At 43.5% G+C, this 16,211-nt stretch overlaps 1 protein-coding gene across 1 annotated transcript in view; it reads left to right on the forward strand.

Annotated features, from left to right (window-relative positions):
• The window catches only part of CC2D2A (coiled-coil and C2 domain containing 2A), a 130,425-nt gene that overhangs the window by 43,935 nt on the left and 70,279 nt on the right, over positions 1 to 16,211 (forward strand). Inside the window, exons 10-14 of the mRNA XM_025887332.2 lie at positions 1,574 to 1,710; positions 2,328 to 2,459; positions 8,608 to 8,817; positions 9,778 to 9,884; positions 14,661 to 14,801. Of these exons, the coding sequence (XP_025743117.1) occupies positions 1,574 to 1,710; positions 2,328 to 2,459; positions 8,608 to 8,817; positions 9,778 to 9,884; positions 14,661 to 14,801 (727 nt within the window). The remainder of the gene's footprint in view (positions 1 to 1,573; positions 1,711 to 2,327; positions 2,460 to 8,607; positions 8,818 to 9,777; positions 9,885 to 14,660; positions 14,802 to 16,211) is intronic.

The raw sequence follows: 16,211 nt of genomic DNA on the forward strand, positions 1-16,211 counted from the left end.
GGTCCATCTCCCCACCTCGCTCTGATCCAGAGGGGAGGCAACCCCTGGCCTAGCAAACAGGAGCTGAGGAGCCACACTGCCCCAGCTCGTCCTCCGCGAGGTATGACCTTGAGTGAGCTCCTCCATTCTCGGTGCCTCGCCTGAAAACAGGAGGAAATGAAATGATCCTACGTCATCATGACTCTGGGCGTTTCTTCTTCCTTTGAGCACTGAGCAAATAGCCTGAGCGAAGTGCCTGTGTGGTGACCAGCACACAGCAGGGGATCAAGAGTAATAATGTTTCTGTTACCGGTGCCGTTCTTGTTGCTGTTTGGAGAGTGGTTGCCAAAGCAGAGTGTGTTCGCCCCGGGGATGCAGGAAGCAAACTCAAAAGCTTCTATTGGCGCGTATTTTTAATCTCGTCCTTTCCTGATTTAATTGTGCGTGTACAATAGTGTGTCCACAACCAGGAAACACGTAGAGTGAGTGAGTGCTCAAAAACGTTTCCATGAAAACCTTCGAAGATGGCTGGATTAGTGCCGGCCTGTTAACCTAGCCATGTGAGTGGAGCGGTGGGGAGCAGACCCCCATGTTTGCTCAGGTTGGCCCCATGTTGTCTTAGGACTCCGAGGTCCATTTTTCCAAGAACTCTGGTATTAGTTGTTTTGTGTGGGTGAGTTTGGGAAGCGGAGTGTCCAAATGGTCACAAACAGGAAAATTAGCAGATTCAGGGATTTGGCAAGGTTTAGAGTGAGATCATTATAAACAAAAGAGACTCTCTACCCTTCCTCATTAACTCCCAGATCACCTCCGGACACTCACAGTTCCCCTGGCTTCTTCTCTTATTTTCTCCTCTGGACGACTTTGCCCACGCAGGCCCAGGGATCTTTCCAGAACTGAAAATCTGCTCGGTCACTCCCCAGATAGAGCCTTCAGGGTCCCATCCCCCTGACCAAAACCCAAGCTGCTGCTGACCTGCAGAGCCCTCCCTCCACCCTGCCCCTGCTCACCAGCCCGCAGTGCCCAGTGTTACCCCACTCCCTGGGCCACGCCATGCCCTCGGGGGTCCCCCATCCCGGCTCCTTCCCTCTCAACCTTCACGAGTTGGTGTAAACGCAAGGCCTCCTGAGAAAAGCCTCCCTCCCTGCTCTATCTCTTTTATCCTCTTTTTAACTTTTTAACTTACAAAGCATTTTCTCATACTTTTCCTCATTTAATTCTCCCAAGAGCCCAGTGAGTAGATATCATCATCCCTTTTGTACAGAAGGAAAGCGTTCCAAGCAGTGCCAGGCCCAGGTTCGTTCGGCCAGCGAGCGAGCCGCCCAGCAGGCCGTCTGATGCGAATACCGCCCTCCCCACAGTAGGTCACACTGGTGAGCGAGGTGTGGAGTCCTGTCACAGTTCTACAATGTGATACTGCAGGTGAATACTTTCCTCTTGTCCTTGGTTCTGCTTCTGGAAATTAAGATGGGGGCGTTTGCAGCTTCCAGGAATACAAATGAAATTTCCAGTGGTTGTTTTGGTTCAGCACATTGCAGTTTGAAATGTGTAGGTTGGCACTAATGTTGCTTGTATTTATTTATGTACTACCTAGTGCCTACATATAAAAAGCTTCCTGAGAATGTGCAGCCCCGATTTCTGGAAGACGAAGGCCTTTATACTGGAGCAAGACCAGAGGTGCCTCGCGCCTGTCAGAACATCATGGAGAACAGGCTGCTGATGCAGGAGCCCGTAAGCACGCAGCCCCGTCCCACCTGTAGCCCCTGGCATCTCTGGATCAGAGCTGCTTCTTCCTGTCCCGGGCAGTCAGCACACCCTCAGGCTCATATCCTCCTGTCTACAGACAGTGGTTCAATTTTTTTTTTTTTTAATTTGTCTCTCAGTATGTTTGGTGATCCTGAAACCACATACCCTCTCCCCTGCTCAAAGCCCATCTTCTGCTGGCCGGGCTTGGGGTTCTCCTGCTGAGTCAAGAGGTTGGCGACTTTTTCACAATTCACGGAAATGCTTAACTGTCCACAGATAGAATGTTCTCAGTTGTATTTCTCCTATCGTTTTTTTCTCTAATTTTTAATGAATAGAAAATACACTTTTTAAGCACTCTGTAAGCTTTTTGTTATGCTTTTTTTTGGAGGGGAGTGAGGACTATAGCTTAAATTCATTGTGGGGATGTTAGTGAAGACTCAGTTGCTAATGGAAATGAGGCTTTTAAAGATCTGTCAGGACAAGGGAAGGTGCATGAGATGTGTGTGTCAACCCAGAGTTTTCTTGCAGATGTTGTTTATTTTGTAAACCATTTTCTGTCCAGTTACAAGAAAATGGTGTTCTTCCCTCTGCTTGATCTGCAGGGAAGAAAGTGGTTTGGAGATGACGGGAAAATCCTAGCACTGCCAAACCCCACCAAGGGGTTTCCTTCAAGACCGCCAATGCTGACACAGGAGCAAGACATTAAGGCAGAACTTGAAACATTGTATAAAAAGGTAAGCCCACCTCCCCATTTTTAATGCGTGAAGGTGCGTGATAGTGCTTTGCTCTTTGAATAGCTTGGGGTACTAAATTCATAACATTCTACTTTGGTTGTTGTAGGTTTTTTTAAGTTCACTACCTTACACATAAAGAACAAACAGCAGGTGTATTATATAAGAGCGAGTCGGCTATGCTCACCTAATCTTTTCTTAAAGAAGGCCTCGTTCCCAGGTAGGAATGGCTAAGTCGGTGACTTTATTTGCATATCCAAGTTAGCTGGCCTTATTTTTCTTCTTTTTTTGCTGCCGTCTCACAGATGCTGCAAGATTATTTCCCACTCGTCTCTTTATTATATAACTGGAGATTTTTCTCTTTTTTCTTAAAGATTTATTTATTTATTTTGAGAGAGAGTACCAGCAGGGGGAGGGGCAGAGAGAAAGGGAGAGAGAGAGAAGCTCAACCAGACTCCCCACTGAACGTGGAGCCTGAGGGGGGCTCGATCCTACAGCCCTGAGATCATGACCCTGAGCCAAAATCAAGAGTCGGCTGCCTAACCGACAGAGCCACCCAGGTTCCCCCAACTGGAGGTTTTCTATCCTTGCAAATCCTTTTTACTGTGTTTTCCTAAGGCCTGGTACCAAACTGCCTGATATGAGTCCAGGCACCAGCACTCATTAGGCAAACTCGGCCCTTAATCTCTCTGTGCTGCAATTTCTTCATCTGTGAAATGGACATAATAATAGCACCTACCTCCTGGGATAATCGTGCAGATGGGTGGAGAGAGTACATTCCAGTGCTTAGAACAGAGCTGCGCAAGTGCTGGCTAGCATTCAACAGACAGAGTTGTCTGCCTTAGTGTTTAATTAAATTCTCTTCCTTTCCTGAGCTGCTGAGCAAAGATCCCCTCCTTCCGAAACCCAGGAAATTTTATATTATAATATTTCAGCATGGATAAAGTGAAACAGAATGAGGGAATTGAAATGATCATTCTGGAAAGCAGATTGCCTGACAGAGAAGACACAGGTGCAAGTCGGAGCATCTGAGCTGTCCTACTAACAACTACTTTGTGATTTTGGGTGGGTCCCTTTACCTCTGTGCCCATTTTCTTAGTTGAAAAATAGGAACAATAATAATCTTCTCTACCTCAGAGGATCAATGTATTCAGATGATGTAACTGTATGCCCTTTTTTAAAATTGTGAATGTCTATGAAATTTTGTTGTTACTATAGACAAGTATTAATGAGTGGCTACTTTGTGCAGAAATGTGATCATGGGAGTAGATGATCACAAAACAAGCATCAACCCAAGTCACAGTCCATGAGGCATTTGTCATCTATTCGTTTACATGACAGATACGTGATATAATTAGTGATCGAGACAGTCATCCCCTTGTGCACATACCCGGTAATACATCAGTCTCCCTTCACCTTCCCTCCGTTTCAGCAGGAAACACTGACATAATGAGGCACTAAATTATGGGTTACAGTGAGAAAACAGAAGAGTAAGTACTATGTTGAGTTGGGTATTAAGGGAGCCAATTAATCTTATCTGTCTGCTTCGGAGTTTGTGAGGCTAGTTGGGAAATGCACAGGGGTCAGAGAGGGATGCAGAAATCAGTCGCACAAAGGGTAGAACCGGACAGCAGAAGGCCACTGGAACCCAAGACCAGATGGGCTTCCTGCTCCATCTCCCATGAATTCCACTCCCGTCTAGACACAGCTCTGGTGAGTTCACCATGGGGACTGTCGAGGAGAACACACGGGGCCAGTAAGCAGGCTCTCGGGAGAGAGCTAAGAAGGGGCAGTGGAGAACCCAGACCAATGGCTCTCGGGCTCCAGCTGGCTCTCTAGTCATGTTCTTCCTTCTCTCTGGGGAAGGAGCCATGAGGATGGGGCATGGGAAGGGAAGCAGGGTGGTTTCCTCCCGATACCTGTGTGAGAGGGGAGATCTTCCCATCTTGTGTGCAGAAATGGGGAAGGAGATAAGGAGAATGTCCCCCTTGGAGGGGCTGGTCGTCCAGCATCACAGAGCAAAAGAAGTTAGAGAAGGGAAAAAACTAAAGGGACTGGAGACTCCCGAGGTCATTTCTTAGAGCGTCAGGCTTTGGACATAGCAAAGAGCAAAGGATATGTTAGAGTGCGGGCGAAGAATGCAGAAGGGTTCAAATTAGAGGGAGGGAATATTATTCCCCCTGTGTGTTGCCCCATTACATATTACCTGTTACATTCACTGTGGACTTGTATACCTCAGTCTCTTTGGGGGAATGTGGTTGTGGAACCTTCCAGTGATTCAAAACATAATACATCTCTTTCTAGATTGATATTTTCACAATTTTATTTTTTTACCAACTTTTACCTTTTCCTACATTTATTCAGATCTGTCCAATGTCAAAACCCATGTTTTTTCCACTGTTCCATGTAACAGGCTTGCCTTTAAGAAAAAAATATTAAATGCATATGGCCTATATTTTTAGTCTTATGTCCAAACATACCTTCCATCTGGGAGTTTTGACATGATGCAGGAGCACAGAAGGAGCTGAATGGGCAAGAGGGCTTCACTGATAGCTTATTAATGCATCTCCTCTCTCCCTCCCCCACTGGCCTGAAAGTGACTCAAGCCCAAGATGGGGTTTTCTTCTTCTTTTAACCCTAGCACTGGGCAGGAGGCTGGCACACAGGGATACCTCAAAATATAAATTGAATGTTATTTAAATGATTCAGCTGAGCTGAATGTCTCTAGAAGAGACTCCCTCCTCCTTCCTCCTCTCCTCAGCTGTCTCTCCTGCAGAACAGCGGCTTTCCTGGGCTCTGGCTTAACCCTGGAATCCCAGTGACAGAAAACCAAGTCCGTGTGCTGGATCGGGATTTGGCAATTCCCTGGGCCATTAATGGTGAATTTATGCCTCAGAGCTCTCAGGCTCGAACTAACCCAGCAGGACTGACCAAACCCATCCCCCATCCCCCATTAGTAGTTTTCAAAAATGGAACATTCTACTCTTCCCAAACTAAGACCTTTGTGAGAGACAATTAAAAATAGAAAAATATAAAAAGAGCGTCAATATTGCGCAAAGAACAAAGTTAAACGTCAAATGAGAAAGAATGCAATTGAATACCTCTTAAGAGGGAACTATTCCAAAACTTAAAAAAATAAAAATGCCAAGGGGACATTGCACATCAGACATAAACAATATAAAATGCAGTTCGCTTAATCCTGATAACAAAGTAGGGTTAGGGTTGTTGAAAGCAACCCCAACAGCCTCCCTCCTCCCTCCCTCCCTCCCTCCCTCCTCTCCTCCCTCCCTGCCTTCCTCCATTCCTTCCTTCCTTCCATCTTACCTTCCTTCCCTCCTTTTATTTTTATTCTTCCCATCCTTAACTGAAAGTCCACTATATTCTCAGTTGTCCTAAACTCAGAGAATATAGAGGTAGGAATATTCAAACATGGCCTTAGACTGTCCCTAGTATGGCTAGACAGAAATGTCAAGTGTTACTGATTCCATCAGGGGGAGCCTGGCTGGCTCAGTCAGTAGAGCATGTGACTCTTGATCTCAAGGTCATGAGACTGAGCCCCGCATTGGGCACAGAGTTTACATTTAAAAAAAAAAAATGAAAGATTTTGTGATTAGAAGTCAGCAAGACATTCCTGGAGGGCATAAGTGTAGAGGCAAAACTGCTTACCATTTTGAGGAATTTACCATGATTCCAACTTCCTTGTTAATTACCACTTGGTAAGATTACCGCTTCCCTCTCCGCCATTCTCACCAGTGTTTCCCAGAGCATGGTCACCTACTATGTTCTAAGCACTGCATTCGCCAACACTCTGGGTTGCAAATGATAAAAACTAAAGCAAACCAGCTTAAGTAAAGAGAGAATTTGGTGGCCCATAAAACTGGGAAGGATCTGGAGATAAATCATAAAAATGAAGGAGGGACTTTGGGAACCAGGATCTCGGGGGCTGTCTCTCTCTCTACCTCTCTTTTCTCTGGTTCTCCTTGAATGTTGACTAGCTTCATTCCCTCCGATTGCAGACAGACCAGAATTCTCCATGTGTTAAGAGAGATGACCCTTGATCATCTAAGCTTAACAACTCCAGAGGAAAGGATTCTATCTTTTCTTCCAAGATTCACATTTATCAATAGCAAGGACAAACTGGTCAGTTGTAAGTAGAACATGTGACCGCCACCTCATGCCCGGAAGATGGGGATGAGAAAGCTTCCAAGAATGAGAAAGCTTCCAGAGAGGACCAGAACAACAGCCACAGAATCTACGGCAGGCTCTGGACTGGATTCAGACTCTGTTCCTATTATTTTCCCACAGCAAATACAGAGACTTGTATTTTAATCCCACCAATGATTATTCTTTTTCTATACACCTTTTATTTTTTATTTTATTTTTTTAAAGATTTATTTATTTATTTTAGAGAGAGAGCATGTGAGCAGGAGGAGGGGCAGAAGGAGAAGGAGAGAGAAGGGCAGACTCCCTGCTAAGCGCAGAGCCCAACAGGGGGCTCAATCCCAGGATCCCAAGATCATGACCTGAGCCAAAACCAAGTGTCAGTCGCTCAACCGACTGAGCCACCCAGGCTCCCTTCTACAGCTTTTAAGTTTCTTCCTCCATTGTCATGCATCTCCACACACACCGAGAACATCAGCAGATAATCCATTTGCATCACCTCTGATAGTCTTGGGTTTTGGTTTTCAATTGAAAAATGAAAAATCAATTTCAAGATTAAAATAATATGTTCTATAAATATCATTTATTCTTAGAAGAAATTATTTCCGCTATTTTCATGATCGTTCTCAGTATATAGTTAAAGAAAATAAATATAACAAAAAGAAAGACAAGGAACTGGGAGTCTTTCTCCTTAATAGGAAGAGAGCTGGGCTCTTTTGAGCAGTCTAGCCCAGTGACTACAAGGGTCCTGGAAACTTTTTTTACGTGGTTGACCTGAGCCTAAGGCAGAGACCACCAGCAATCATTTGACCATGCGCTAATGCAGATTTGGGGAAGGAGAAATGAAGTACAGGTGTCCTGGGTAACATTTCAGGTGAATTGGACCATGCTACCCACATTACTTACTCATACCAAGAAGAGTACAAGACGGAACCTGAGAGTCACACCCTGAGTGACCTCATAACTCTGAAACCCCATGGCAAGAGGAAAGGCAAAGCAAGAACCAGCAGGAGCAAAGCAATTAGAGAGGAATTTTCGATTAAGTTTGTAGAATGATGTTTAGTTGTACATGTCTTTGTGAGGTGGAAATTTTTTAATTAATCTCAGCAGTCTGGGTGATCATAAGACACAAAGTGGTCACATGCAGATGAAAAAGTTCTAACGCAGGGGCGCCTGGGTGGCTCAGTCTGTTATGCATCCAACTCTTGATTTTCGCTCAGGTCATGATGTCAAGGTCATGGGACTGAGCCCTGTGCCAGGTGGGGAAGCTGGGCGTAGAGCCTGCTTGGGATTCTGTCCTTCTCCCTCTGCCCATCCCCAACCCCAGCTCACCCTCTCTTAAAAAAAAAAAAGAAAAAGGAAAACAACAACTTCTAACAAATATGTGGGTTATAATTGAATCCTTTTATCTGAATGAAAGAGAAAAGAAATTACGCCCTCCATTGTGGCACTCTAAAGTGTAAGGATATTAATGATCAGAACTAGGGCTTTTATTAGACATTAAATACCAGTGGACTATGATCCCAGCAGGGGTGGTCTTCCCTCCTTTTAAATGCAAATGGAGACTCAACTCAGCATATTCTGGAAGGTACTGAGATAGAGTCAATCCATTCCTATTCAAGCCTACCATTTGTAAACACATCCCGGTTTTATAAGGATATTTTTTTTAAGCAAAAAATCTATTGGTCTTCTCATCAAAGACAGACTGAATGTTATTTTATAGGAGAAAACATGTTATTTTATTAAAATAAATAAAGATACACTGTGTTGAAGTCCTACAGGAAATCATAAGTCCTAAATATACATTAATACTCTACTGATCGGGGGGGGGGGAGGTGGGAAATATGAAATGGAATGGCTAAAAAGAAATAAACTCATATATTCCTACTTGTGGGTCTTGGTGCATCTGGCTGTTGTCTCATTCCACCCTAGATCATTATCCAGTGAGTGCTTTAACTGGGGTCCCCCCATACTCTGCTCTCTTTAACAGGCAGTAAAATATGTCCACAGAAGTCAGCACATGATTGGATCTGGAGACCCCTCTGGAAATTTCCAACTGGACATTGATATTTCAGGGTTAATCTTCACTCATCATCCCTGTTTTAGCCGAGAGCATGTTTTGGCAGCCAAGCTGGCCCAATTATATGACCAGTACCTTGCAAGACACCAGAGAAACAAGGCAAAATTCCTTACTGATAAGGTACACTCTTCCATTCTTACTTTTGACGGGGTTGGTTCTTCTGATGAGCCCAAGCAACAAAAACACCAGCCTGCAGCAAATGTTCGTGCACCTCTTACACATGCCCCCTCAGCCTACGATGTATGATAGATTGTTCTCCTTGCAAGCAAACAGAAGGCTATGGCAATGCACATTTCATGTGTGCACATTCAGTGGCACACGCTTGGCTTGAAGAGAAAGGTTTGTGCTAATGGTGCAAGTCACCTCCTTCCCAGGGAGCGGGCATTTAATGGAAGATACGTAACTGTGTCTTGCTTGCATGACCTCAGATGCTGAGACCATTCACGGCCTGAGAATCTCTCTGTCCTTAGAGACATTCTCATCTTTACATGTAATTTGCCGTAACGTGGTACGCAAACACAAGTCAGTTGTTTCCGATGATGCTCAAAGAAATGGCTCTCTGTGTGACACTTACTTCCAATGTGATGCCATCCCATGGGATTTTCTTGAGTAATTTTGACTACGGGCAATTTTAGCCCCACACCCTGACTTTAAAACCTACTGCCCAAATAAGAGATCGCTCCACATTACCTCCTTTTGAGTCTATAGGTTTATGATCTGTTCACAAAAATATCCCTGTATATCCGGGACCCAGAAAGATCCACTGTTAGCCTTGAAAGAGACCTCATTTCTGAGACACACATAAAAGCAACACTTGTCATGATCCTCTTAATGATCTGGGCTACAGAACAGGGATGAACCTACCTTGTCCTTTATTATTCCTTTTCTTTTTTAAAAATAGAAGAGAGTTCTCTGTCAGAGTTCGTTGTGGTGAAAGTGTGGGAACAGCAGGATGTTTGAGCACCCGTTCACAGCTTTGTTGGCATCATTTTGCCCTGGTGAAGGGGGTGGTTCGAGGCACATAATTTGCAGTAGGCAGTAGAGTCTCTAACTCAAAACTTGTATCCATATTTTTTTAAGCTCCAAGCTCTAAGAAATGCAGTTCAGACAGGACTTAATCCAGCAAAACCTCATAAATCTCTTGATACAACCCAAAAAGGCATCAATGAGTATAAATCTGAAATTCGGTGAGTAAAGTCTGTAATTGTAACTTCTACTTTTTTTGTTCTTGTTAGATGTGTACTTGTTGAAAGCTTTTTTCAGTTTTTCCAAATGCACTGAATATATGAGAAATTAAGCCAAATGAAGTAATGAGATATATCCATCTTATTAACATCAAATTTGAAGTCCAAGAAAAGAATGAGGATATAGGATATTGTAACTTACTCTGCTGGTGTAAACAAACGTTGCTACAAGCCACGACTTTATTTTTTTTAAGATTTTATTTATTTATTTGACAGAGAGAGAAGAGTGAGAGAGAACACAAGCGGGGGGGTGGGGCGGGGCAGGGAGGGAGAAGCAGGTTCCCCACCGAGCAGGGAGCCCGATTCGGGGCTTGATCCCAGGACCCTGGGATCATGACCTGAGCTGAAGGCAGATGCTTAACGACTGAGGCACCCAGGCGCCCCCACATCTGGTATAGTCTTAACGCTGAACATCTGTAGCACGGTTAAATTGACTGAATTAGATCTGCATGTACCAATATAGAGAAAAGAATGTTGAATGAAAATACCCAGGTGTAAGAGGATACTTGCTGTGTGAGACGGCCCATGAACCCTAAAGAATACCCAACACAACGCTTGTCTGTTGTAGGTACATACAGAAAAGACACACATGCCAGTCCCAGGGAGGGAGAGAAGAGAATGCAGTCCAAGAGGTCTTCAAATGTAACTATAACATTGGAGACAAAACCAAAAGCCCTGAGTAAATGTGACAAAATGTGAACAAGTGTCCTAATGACTTATGACATGGGCTTTTCTCTTTCTTGGAATTTTTCATAATTAAAATTCAAAAATTAAAACCCTGATTGTTGCTAAACAATTAGGAAATACCTAACATAGAAGGTTTCTTCTGGAGTCCCATCCCTCTGGAGAAATCACAGTAACAGATTTTTGCTAGTTCTTCCCCGTGTATATTCCCCTGTGTGTGTATATACTTACACATCCATACACAGATGCGTTCGTGTGTATATATTTTATTTTTTTAAGGAATCATGTTGCATTTACTATCTCACAACTGGCTTTTCTGTGTAAAATACATCTTAGACCTTTTCTTTTTATACGACATCTAGGTCTGCATCAGTACTTATTTTTAAAGATTGATTTATTTTAGAGAGAGAACGTGTGCACAGGCGTGCGCCCATGAGCACAGGGGGAGGGACAAAGGGAGAGAGAACTGCAAGCAGACTCCCCTCTGAGCGCAAAGCCAAACGTGGGGCTCGATCCCAAGACCCTGAGATCACGACCTGAGCCAACACTAAGAGTCGGATGCTTAGCCAACTGCACCACCCAGGCGCCCCTGTATCATTATTTAAAGGCTGATATTATAGAGATGTTATGTTCCCTGTTGATAGACATTTGTATTATTCCTATTTTGTATTATAGAAACTGCACTCTAATTGACATTCCTGTGTGCATGAGTATTTCCACAGAATGAATTCTTAGAACAGGAATTTATAAATCAAGGACTTTAAATGTATACTTTTCTTTATACAATCTAGCCTTGAGTTGGAAATTCCTCCAGCAAAGTGGAAATTAGTGATGTTGAGATACTGTCACTGTAAAAGTATGAAGAGTATGTTCTAAAAGGAAAATTCTTATTTATGCTTTAAAAAAAAAAAAAGCCCACAGTGCAGCCTCCTTGTGCAAATAATTTTTGCTTAAGCATACATTGGGTAAGAAAAGTGACAAAAAGCTGTCCTGAATACAGTAGTGGCTTTATAGGGACTCGTATTTATCAGCAGTATTTGAAAACCAGCAGAAACGTATGAGAGATGGACAGACCATGCCGGGGCGGGGGCGGTGCCCCGCGGACGGCCGACCCAGGGCGGTCTTTCTGCTGCCCCTGGAAATGAACGCCTCTGTGTGATCCAGCATTTCTGGCCCAGTAAGAGAGTGGGTTTTAGCCTTTTCCTGATATTTCACTATTGTTAAAACAAATCTAAGCAGATGGCCTGCTCCCGGCTGTCCTGTCGCGTGGGCCCCGGCCTGCTGCTGACCAGAGTCCCTGGGAGCCCCCGCTGGGCATCCGCGGAGTCCGTGGCAGGTGCCGCTCACCCCAGCCCCCAGCACGCCAGTCATTCTCCACCTCGTTTCCTGTAAATGGCATCCTGACTGCATTGCTTGTCCCCTGAACTGGAACCGGCTATATAAGGAAGGAAGCATGGGTCTCCATGCAAGATAGGGGAACACTGTATTTAACTCTCTCTACTGGGTCTTTACCCTCAGCCCTGCTCAAACTTGAACAACTAAGACTATGACTCTAGATCCCCATCTGGCTACCACTTTCTCTCTGTATTTTCCTTCACAGCCAAACTTGTGGGAAACACTAGCATTCTTGCTGCTCTACTCCCTTGCCTCCCTCCCGGTCATGGGAACCTCACTCGTCGCCCACCCACCTTTCCTTGGAGGCTGATCTTGCCACAGGCCAGGGCACCTCCGCATTGCTAAGCCCCTCTTGCTACCTGGCCTCTTGACGGCGAGGGGCACTGTCACCGGAGCGGCCTGGTGTGACCTATTTCTTCCCTCTCCTGGCCCCTGTCCTTCCCACCGTCCTTTGTCTACTTATTCTCCTCTGCCCAGATTCCCAAGATGCAAAGCTTCTCACAGGCTTTTTCTTTTTGTTTTCTTCATTAACTTGCCTTTTCTCCTGAGATCGGAGTCCAGTCCTGTGGTTGGAAGGATCATCCGGAGGCCAGTGGCTCCCAGGGTTTCCCCTCTGGGGTGAAGCCCCCTTCCACTCTCTGGACCCCCATCTGCACCAGGTTACCTGACTCCCTGAGCAAAACTGCCTTTTCCTTTTCTTCTTTAGTTCAGATGTCAAATTTTTCTTGCTAAGAGTTCTTTTTTAGCATTTCGGAGAAACTATTTTGTCAGGTACTAAAAAAGGAAATAGAAAAAAATATATCAGAAAGCCTTAAGGTGTCACACAACTCAGTAAAATAATTTTACGTTGCAGTTTTTCAAAAGGAGGCAGGGGAGGCAGCTAAAGGCATAAGAGAAGAACAGACCCCTTGATACTGACAGCTAACATTGGTGGACCACTTACCAGATGTCAGGCACCATTCTAGTATTAAGTTTACAGATGAGGCATGGAGAACTTAAATTGTTGGCCCCAGGCCAGCTAGCAACTGATAGAACCAGGATTGTAGAGTCTGACTGCAACATCTGTGCCCATCACATGCGTTACTGCTTTGCAAGAAGGATGTTTCTTGGGGCGCCTGGGTGGCTCAGTCGGTTAAGCGTCTGACTTCGGCTCAGGTCATGATCTCAGGGTCCTGGGATGGAGCCCCTCATTGGGCTCCCTACTCAGTGGGGAGTCTGCTTCTCCCTCTGGCCCTCCCCCCTGCTTGTGTGTGCTCATTCTCTCTCTCAAATAAATAAAATTTTCAAAAAAAGAAGAAAGAAGGAGAAGAAGAAGGTTTCTTAGTTCGTTGCTTTCTTGTTTCTGTGACGTCTTCAGAGAGTCCCGAATCTTGGCCATCCAACCGCTAATTGGCTGTCATCTTCCGCCATCTTCCTTTTCCAGAGCCAGCAGTTGAATGATTAGAAACCTAGGCCTCTGTGTTTCTCTGTACCACTTCCACAGGCTGAGTCAGCACAAGTACAGCCTCCAGACTCGGGCCTTCCTTCTGGAGGTCAGGAGGTGCTAATTCATGAGACCCTGCCTCCATGATTTCCAAGGGAATTCTCTGAGGCAAATCTCACATTGTATGTCATCCTCATTTATCTATGTGTCTGACTCCTGAGCTACGTGGTAAATTCCTTGAGCTCAGAGACACCCCCAATCTCCTAGACATTTCTGAATCACCTGGAGTGACACCTGGTACTTGCTCAAGAAAAGAAAAATTGTCTAATTAATTAATTAATAGCATAATGGAGTACATTTAGGTTCTAGATTTGACTGTCATTCCTAAGAGGGCTTGAAGTAAGGCGTTAAATAATTCCCACACACTTCAAATAATGGAAAATTACCGTGAAAGCATTTCCAACTGGTGCCTCTTCAAATCAACCTGAAATACTGTTAATCCAGTTAGAAAACTCTCCCAGGCAGACAGTGACATTACTTCATCTCCTAAATATAGAATCTGTGATTTGTGTTAACAGAGACGGACTTTAATATGTTTGTTGTTAACTAGGACAACAACGTGCTTTCCTATGTGTACAATAATTTAGTCCACGAGAATTGAGTTTACTGGGCCTCTTATTTTTATAACTTCAAAGCTAGCTATTTGCCTAAGGGTACATAGTATTAATAAGAAGCTTAGAAGGTAATTTAGTTTAATTGAAGTCAGATTCACCTAGGGAAAACAAAATCAAATAACCTCTTGAAACACTTTGGCATCCTATTGCCTTCAAGTTTCCATTCATATCTTTGGATTTCCAGTACTTAAGAAGTATCGTAGGTGGGGCGCCTGAGTGGCTCAGTCATTAAGCATCTGCCTTCGACTCAGGTCATGATGCTGGGGTCCTGGGATCAAGTCCCACATCGGGCTCCCTGCTCCAGGGGAAGCCTGCTTCTCCCTCTCCCACTCCCCCTGCTTGTGTTCCCTCTCTCGCTATCTCTGCCTCTGTCAAATAAATAAATAAAATCTTAAAAAAAAAAAAAAAGACGTATCGTAGGTATCAAATTAAATATACAATCACTATAGCATTATTAGTTTCTTTTTTAATTGCAAACCCATCTAAATAACTTTTTAATATATAATAATAATAATAATAATAATAACATATTCTACCTTCTAGGCAAACAAGAAAACTGCGCGATGCTGAACAAGAAAAAGATCGAACATTGCTTAAAACGATCATAAAAGTTTGGAAGGAGATGAAATCCCTTCGAGAATTTCAGAGGTTTACAAATACACCCTTGAAACTTGTTTTGAGAAAGTAAGCTTTTTTCAATAGTTGTTTTATTGGGCTATATCATGCAAAAAGAAAAATGCATAAAACATAGATATGGCTTAAAAAATAATTATGAATAAATAATTAACAAGTAATAATAACAGCTAAGAAAATGAATAAATGATGATGTAACCACTCCCCAGGTTAAGAAATAGGGCAGCCCCCATGTTCCTAACCCCAACTACTGCCTCCTCCATCCCAGAAGTAACCATTTTCCAGATTTTTATGATCAGCATTTCCTTGTTTCTCCTTACAGGTTTGCCATCTATGTGTAACTCCTAAGAAAATGTGGTTTAATATTACCTGTATTTGGTGTATCCACAAATGAAAGTAGGTTGTCTGTACTTTTTAGTGTATTCTTCACTACCATGTGAGATTCATTTACTTAATATCACATGGCTAGCTGAAGTTTATTTACTTTCTTTGTTTATAACACTTCATTATATGAATATAACAAATTTGCCCATTTCACTGTTGACAGACATCTGAGTTGATTCTGTTTTTCAGCTTACAGACAGCACTTCTATAGGGATCCTTATACATGTCTTTTAAGCTACATGCGCCTAAGCTTTCCCAAAATATACCTGGAAGTGAAATTGTTGAGTCTTAGGGGATGGGCTTCTTTGATACCCACATGCCGAATCCAAACACTTTTCCGGAGTGGTTGTGCCGATTTATACTTTAACCAGTGTTCCCGTAGATCCCGATCACCCAAACCATCCATGTCACCTGCTATTGTCAGATGTTACACTTTCCTTGGCCTTCTATTTCCCATTCATGAATTGGCCGTTTTGTTTTCCTCTGTCTGTTCAAGGCTTGTGTTGATGTTTGAACTGGACTGTTTGTCTTTGTTTCTTTTTCATAATTGGTAGGAGTTTGGCGTATATCCTGGACAGGGGGCCTTTGTTGATGCACTCTCTAGTTGCCTCTTTACTCCCTTTTGCTGCTTTTTGATGACAGAAATTCTTAATTTTAAACAAATAAAATATGTTCATCTTTTCTTTTACGATCTGTGCTTTCCGTATGCTGCTTTAAAAATCCTTCCCGAGTCAAGTAGATATTCTACTCTATTGTCTCTATAATCCTTATTGTTTTATCTTCCACATTCATCTTCAGTCCATTTGGAATCTCTCTTTGTACGGTGTAGAGAAAGTATGCTCGCTACCTAATCCACTAGACTTTGATACATGACTAAGAGGACAGTTATCACAACAAAAGTATATTCTGTATATTAATTAAAGAGCATCTGTGCTGCTGGTTTTCATCCCTTCCTGACTGTTTCTTCAGAGTAAGTGTTGTGCTGTACATCAACATGAAAAGTAATAAATGTGGGCAATTATCTGATACTTTGCTCTGAAGACAGCCATGTTTCAGCCAAAGATAGCTACGGATTGT

Source organism: Callorhinus ursinus, unplaced genomic scaffold (genome assembly GCF_003265705.2).
Source record: "Callorhinus ursinus isolate GAN/ISIS: 27379988/994484 unplaced genomic scaffold, GSC_fseal_2.0 scaffold4, whole genome shotgun sequence".
Taxonomy (NCBI): Eukaryota; Metazoa; Chordata; class Mammalia; order Carnivora; family Otariidae; genus Callorhinus; species Callorhinus ursinus.